This window comes from Pangasianodon hypophthalmus, chromosome 21 (genome assembly GCF_027358585.1).
Source record: "Pangasianodon hypophthalmus isolate fPanHyp1 chromosome 21, fPanHyp1.pri, whole genome shotgun sequence".
Lineage (NCBI taxonomy): Eukaryota > Metazoa > Chordata > Actinopteri > Siluriformes > Pangasiidae > Pangasianodon > Pangasianodon hypophthalmus.
This window is the reverse complement of record NC_069730.1, coordinates 17212071-17219540: the sequence shown is the minus strand read 5'-3', so window position 1 is coordinate 17219540 and position 7470 is coordinate 17212071. Positions and strand designations below refer to the sequence as shown.

At 35.8% G+C, this 7470-nt stretch overlaps 1 protein-coding gene across 1 annotated transcript; it reads right to left on the bottom strand.

The window, feature by feature from the left end:
* Window positions 1-292: 292 nt before the first annotated feature.
* Window positions 293-3895, bottom strand: xcr1b.2 (chemokine (C motif) receptor 1b, duplicate 2). Its single transcript, XM_026946338.3, has one exon. It carries the CDS (start codon window positions 3681-3683, stop codon window positions 2604-2606), a length of 1080 nt encoding a protein of 359 aa, XP_026802139.2. The 5' UTR covers window positions 3684-3895; the 3' UTR covers window positions 293-2603.
* Window positions 3896-7470: the final 3575 nt, after the last annotated feature.

Below are 7470 nucleotides of genomic sequence, written 5' to 3'. Positions count from 1 at the left end.
ATTTTTTGTGGTTTCACTATGATGCATATGAGCATGTGCTCAAATCTAGTAGCAGTTTCCTTTAAATTGAGCCTATATGAAGAAACCAATTTTCACACATTTACTTACTATATATATATATATATATATATATATATATATATATATATATATATATATATATATATAGTAAATGTGTGAAAATGTGATTTCTTATATATATCCTCACATAAAGAGTAGCTTGAGTACCTTTTTTTTCCCTGTGTGAAACCTCAGACAACTCAGTGAACTCTTTTAAGAATTACCAGGTGCTAATAAACATAAATAATGAGGAGGTAGAAAACATTTTAGTGTATCAAGAGGTTCAACTGACTTTAAATTGTCCCCAAAAGGAAACCAGCTTCATCTATGTTATAAAGTCAGGTATTGCTCTGAGAGCTAAATGTTCCTGTTTTCTAATTAAAATGCAGTAATATAGATGACATATGTCTATATATATTTGAAATATATTATACTATATTATATATACTACTATACAGTATTATACTACTACTTTTAACTGCAGCCTTTCATGAATTGAAGTACGCTCAACTATCTCAGCTACGAGTTCTAACAAAAACAAAATGGAGAGAATTGCATTTAAAGATTCCGACTACAGCGCAGAAGCATCAGGGACATTTTGACAGTCAGTATCTGATTACAAACTGAATTGATTAGACTCATGTCTATTTTGCTATGGAATATAACTAGCTAACAACGTAAGCAAAGTGTGACATTCACTGTTTGAAGAAATTATATTTATTAAGAAATCATATCTTAGATAGCATCCAAGAAATTATGTTCTGAAAGTTCAGGAGTCCAAGGATATGACAAGAGATTTGGTTAAGTTGATGAAAAAATTCTTTCTGAGGCAGCTTTAATTGGCTTAATATGAGAGGAATATGAATAGTCACAGTAAAAGACAGTCTAAAATCTTATATATATATATATCTACACCTGCAGTCTTAAGACATCTATAAGAAAGAAAAGTGCTTTTTAATGAGTTGACAGCTGATCAGAGCTGCCAGCTCCAACTAATTTAATCAGACATCTTGCTGAAACCAAACACTTCATAAAGTTCATCACTTTATTGTGTATTTGTTAACCAGTGTACCATAAAAAATAATACTACATACTTATAGAACTCAAAATTGAAAAAAATTGTTGCAGAGAGAAGGATAAGCCTGTTTTACTCTACTATCTACTATAATCCAAAAAACAACAGAAAAGTACTATACAAACTAGTATAATTCCAAAAAAAAAACAAAAAACTATTTTGTTGAATTCCCTGAATTAAGAATTCACTGAATTAAATAAAAATATTTATACCGCAGCACTCTTGAGTGCTCAATTCCAATTAGTCCGAAGATATTGGTTAATTTACAACAATATAACAATAGCTCTGATTGTAGTTCTGCCTGCAAGGTGTGTATTAAGGTGCTCATTTTAATATGTTAGCGTTTCTATAGTAACAGCGAATTCACAGGGACTTGTGTGGCAGATTCTCCACATAATGTGAGACAGCTACTATTTAACAAAGAAAAATGTGCAATTGTTTGAATGATGAAGTGATGAAGTTTTCTGTAAGAAGCTGTTTATGGAATATTATTGGAAGGAGTCTACAGTGTCAAGGCTGTGCAACATTGAGTAAGTTTAGCACCTAGGGAAAGTCTTCACGAGCTTGCAGTTGCACTTTTTGGCTGCCATAATGTAAGTGATAACAGGAATTAACTTGTTTCACTGATGATCCATAACATTAAATGTAATCATAAAATTATAAAAGTATGACGTAAAATTGCTGTGGTATTTTCTTACAAACAGTTCACATTGTTGTGTTTTATTTCTTACTTATTTAAAATGTAAAATCTACATTATCTATCCTGAGATGTAATAATAATAATCTATTAACTGTCTGATTTTGCAAAAACATGCCATAATTTGGTGCAAAGAATTTATTGCTTTTGCAAAAGACAAAAAAATGATCAGTAAAACTAAAACTGATGACTAAAACTAAAACACATTACACTCAATGTGTCTCTCTAAATACTTTCATTTTTGCCATAGTTTGTGCAATAGTTTTAGAAATTCCCTGTGACTAACTGAATGTACATAGAATTTTTTGAGAAACACAGCTTAAAGTTATTTACAGTAATAAAACATTAATGTTACAAAAAAAGAGAATAAAACATAAAATGAGTTCAACAAAAGAAAAGTAAAACACAAGTACACTCTATGAAAATAAGGGTAAATCCAGAAGTCTGAATAGTTCTTGGGTTTGTTCATTTGTTCCTTTAGAAAGAAAACTCATTAACCATCCAAAAAATTCTTTGTATAAGAGTGCAGTCATCACAAAAAATAGCTTACAAGTTATAAAAATGTTAATGCAAAACACTCTGGGGGAAGGAAAAATATTATGTAGGAACAAACCAGATTAAAAAAAAAAGTAAGATATCATTTTGAAGTTAGATATTTCCATATAAACAGTACTCTGTACAATATTTTCACATAAAAAAATAGGAATTACTCACAGAAAAAGGAGAAATGTACCAGTTTTGAGTCACCACCACTGAGTTCATTGTCACTTCTCAAAGTGATTTAAGCTCTGTTACATTTTGTGGAATTGCCATGCTGAAGTGTTGGTGAATGTTGAAGTGACTCGGGTCAGAAGATCTGTCTGATGGTTCAAATCTCCTGTGTTGAGGCTGGCAGAACAGAAGCCTGGACAGGATTTTTCTGGACCTTCCTCTGATCAGAAACAACAGTGGATTGATACAGCAGTGGAAATAGGCAAGGATACGGCAGGCAACAAAAGTTTGCTGGAGTTGACGTTCCTTTGCGCAATCGTTGTTACGATGAGTCGGCATCAGGATTATGACAATATGATAAGGTCCCCAACATACGACGAAAGCCATGATTATGAGCAACACGACCAGCAACGTCTTATACCTTCTCTGTCCCGAGCTCGACATGAGCGTGTGCAGGATTTTGGCGTAGCACAGGATGATGATTACCAGTGGAATGGCGAAGAGCATGACAAATTGTGTGTAGTAACCCGCCTGGTCATCTGGAGAAGGAACGGTGTCGCAGCTGTGGACAGAATTCACGTTTTTAACCTCAGAGGACAGGGCTTCTTTCAGACAGGCTCCTACACTGATGATCCACGACCCCGCAAAAGCTGCCCTTGCACAGTTGAGCCTTCTTCTGCGAGTGAACCACTGGCTGCGCACGACGATAAAAAAGAAGCAGTCGACTGTCATGGCCGTCAGTAGAATGAGGCTTCCATATATTCCAACGAAATAGGCCCCAGTTAGGATCTTACACGCAATATCTCCAAAGATCCATTCCTTCAGGTGATCAACAGCCCAGAAAGGAAGCGTCAGTGTGAACAACAGGTCAAAAAATGCCAAGAAGAGTAGAAAAAGCATGGTGACCCTTTTGAGATCTTCGAAGCGGGCCAGAGCATAGAGGAGCATGCCATTCCCGAGGAAGCTGAAGCAACAGATGGCAATGTAACTTACTCCTGTGATTTGATCGTATTTCTCCAAATGACAGTGTGTGATTAAGTCTCCATAATCATATTCATAGGAGTCATTCTGATAATCAGTGACGTTATTTTCTTTCATTCTTGTGTAGGTCAGCGGTGTTGTTGAGTTAATAGAAAACATCCCAAAAACCAGATCCACACGTAGATGTCCTGCTTGAAGTCGGAAAGTTTCGACTGTCTTAAAATAAGACAGATGAGAGGTTTTGGCTGGTGGTTCTTCCTCTTTTTTTTTCCTCTGCTGCTTGGCAGTGAGCTTACTTATTTGTCTACTCAGAAAGAAAGAAGCTGTGAAACTCACAGTTTTGTAAACGGTGTTAGGACTTACGTGTTTACAGACCACAAAGCCTCTGAAATGATTGGCAGGTGGAGAGAGACTGTAATAGATATAACAGATGATGTTTTAAGCATATAAGGCATCAGCATTACGGGACCAACAAATCAAAACAAGCAACAACAACATACCACGAATTTCACAATTATGACCAGTACTGTCCTACTTTCCTTTACCAAGCTCAGGAAAATGTCAGTAGAACAGTGCTGGTCATGACTGTAAAATTTGTGGTATGTTGTCGCTGAGAATGTTCTTCATGTGCTTGCAAGCTCACAGGCCAAAAAGCATCAGAACTTATGGCACATGATATAGAGATGCTGAATAAATGTTATTTTTTATGATCAATTTAAGTTATCCACTATAGTGGATATAGTGATCTAATCAAGACAGTAAAGTGGAGTTCCTGTTACAACCCTGAAGTTGACAGTATTCCAATAAACGCTTGTCCAAAAGAGTTTTATTCCTCTTATACCACAGCAATTTGCCAATAATTACAATATTTTTTATTAACTAAAGAACTGTACATGTTATCCCTTTATAGTTACCTGAAATGTTGTCAAACTACTATGAAACAAATTAGTTCCTGTGACACATTTTAACAGCAATAAATAGTTTTCCCTTAACAGCATCTCTTTTTTTCACACTCTTTTCTCACAACAACAACAACAAAAAAGCAGCCTATCATGTTACAAAGAAACCGCAAAGCACTCTGTCTCTAACAATTTTTTTTTGTGAAATCTTACAGTTACAAGTATATTTCTGACTGTTACAAAATACTGACATGGGAGACTCTTTCCAAAAATGCTACATAAACATCTCTGGACAGAAAACTTCATCGTATCAAAGCTTACACACACTTTTAATCCATTCGAGTGGAGCGTTCACCATAAAAATGCCGCTTTCTAAGTTGTTACTATGGAAACACTAACATATAAATGCGTATTAATATTAACAATGCAGAAGGGACTCTGAATTTTCTGACCGATTAAAACAAAACAGTGACCGAAAACAGCGTGGTAGTATAATATTATATAAAACTATTAAAATAAATGTTATAACTTGGGGTGGTTTTAGAATAAAGTTTTGAGGAATAGAAAATGCTCTCAGTTTCACACAAATCAGTTCTGCACCTTAAACGTAATAGATCTATTTACTGTTGGATGGTATCGTATAAGTTAGCTAGCTAAACCCAGGTCATGTCAGTATGATTAGCAGTTTCAGAAGTGGTAGCTGTATTCCACCAGATACATGTTAATATGATATATTAACAGCTTCAACACATTAACACATTATAGCAAAAGTGATGTTGAAAAAAAACTAGCAAGGGATTAAAGCTGTAGTTTTTTTTTTGAGGTGACAAAATGTTAAACTATCTTAGCTAGCCAGCTGAAGTTAGCAACTTATTGTTTTCCCTCAGGCTGAGCTAGTTAGCTAGTGGGCTAAACAGAACTACTGCATGATTAAAACATTCACATACTTCACTAAATATATGTTTCAGTTGGTCTTACAGATTTAAAGAGTCTTATCACGATGTGGAACAAAAAAATCAAGGACAATGTAATGTAATTCCTAACGTGTCTTCTTTGTTTACAAATTGTTAGCTTTGTTAGGTGGCTTGCTAGCTTTTGTACTATGGAATCAGGGGCTAACAGGACAAAAGTAATCACAACAGCCATTGAAAGAAAACTCAATTGGCATTTAATTTGGATTGTTAACAGGTACTAGATGCTATCTGTGCATGCTTACATTTCAAATGAAGGTTCAGTTTTACAGAAAACCATGAAATGACTCATTGTTTCCTGTTCAGGAAATCACTTCTTGCTGCGTCTGTGTTGTTCATTTTAAAGCTGAAACATGTTACATAATGTTATTTATAACACTGAAATTAATATTATATCTCTATATAATATACTGTAACCTTTTTTCTTTAATCTCTCTCTCTTTTTTTTTTTTTTTGCTCCATGTGCATAAGTTCATTTATAAGACATTAAGACCACATTACTCTAAATATTTTATTTATTTTTCATTCATCTTCAGCATCTGTTTTATCCTGTTTGCGGTGGATCCGGTGGCATGAGGGTGAAGTACTGGGTGTGACGGAAGTACCTCACATGGCACCAGCCAATATATGTGTGTGTATGTATGTATATGTGTGGAGTTTGCATGTTCTCCCCGTACTTCGGGGGTTTCCTCTGGGTACTCTGGTTTTCTCCCCCAGTCCAAAGACACGCCTTGTAGGTTGGATATATACGTTGTATATATATAGGTGGTCTCCCTCTCACCTGTACATGAGGGGGGAGGGGTTGTCTTATATATATATATATATAGCCATATATAGCCATACCTAAATATATACAGTCTCAGGAAAAAGAAAGTACAACCTCATTCAATTCTATGTTTTTATTTATCAGTGCCTAAATAAAATTTGTGTGCTCCTCACCAACTTCTATATACAAACAAATAACCTCAGATGATAACAAAAAAACACAATACATTTCAACATGTAGTCTCCCCCCCCCACCCCCCTCACCCACAAAAAAAAATAAACCAACATTCAGAAACCAGGTGGGAAAAAATACGTACCCCCTTTAGCAACAATAACTTGAAGTAAACATTTTCTGTATTAGTTTATTGGGCTCTCACATCGTTTTGGAGAAATTTTGGCCCCCTCTTCCTTACAACATTGCCTCTGTTGAGTAGTGTTTGAGGGCATTCTTTTATGCACAGCTCACAGATCCCGCCACAGCATCTCAATGGGGCTGAGGTCTGGACTTTGACTTGGCCATTCCCAGGTCTTGTGGCTCAAAACAAACCCAAATTTTCACCCCTCCACCACCATGCTTCACAGTTGGTATTAGGTGTTTGTGGCAACACACTAAACATGACACTGTGCATGATGACCAAACATCTCCATCTTGGTCTCATCAGTCCAAAGGATATTGTTCCAGAACTTTTGTGGTTTGTTCAGATGCAATTTTGCAACCATAAGTCGTGCCGCCATTTTCTTTTTGGAGTGAAGGGTGTTTTTCCTAGCCACACTTACATGAAAGCCATAATTGTTCAGTCTTTTTCTGATTGTGCTGTCATGAACATAAACAATTGAATGTGCTTACAAAGGCCTGTAGGTCACATGACGTACATCTTAGGTGTTTCTTTATATGTCTGAGCATTAAACAGCCTTGACCTTGGACTGAATTTGCTGGGATGCTCATTCCAAGGAAGATTGGCAACTGTCTTGAAGGCTTTCCATTTGTAAACATTCGTTCTCACTGTAGAACGGTGAATTTCAAATTGTTTGGAGATAGCCTTATAACCCTTCCCAGATTAACGAGCAGCAACAACTGCTTCTCTGAGGTCATGGCTGATGTCGTTTCTTTTTGGCGTGATGTAGACACACATCTGAGTGCTCAAGAACACCAAATGCCAAACATTTTGCTATTTATAGAGGTAGAAACACAATAACTAATCTTGTGCATTTCATTATTAACATCTGGCTGCTAATTACTCTCTTAATGAATGTGGAAGTAGGAAGGGTGTACTTATTTCTTCTCACCTGGTTTCTGAATGTTGTTTTACT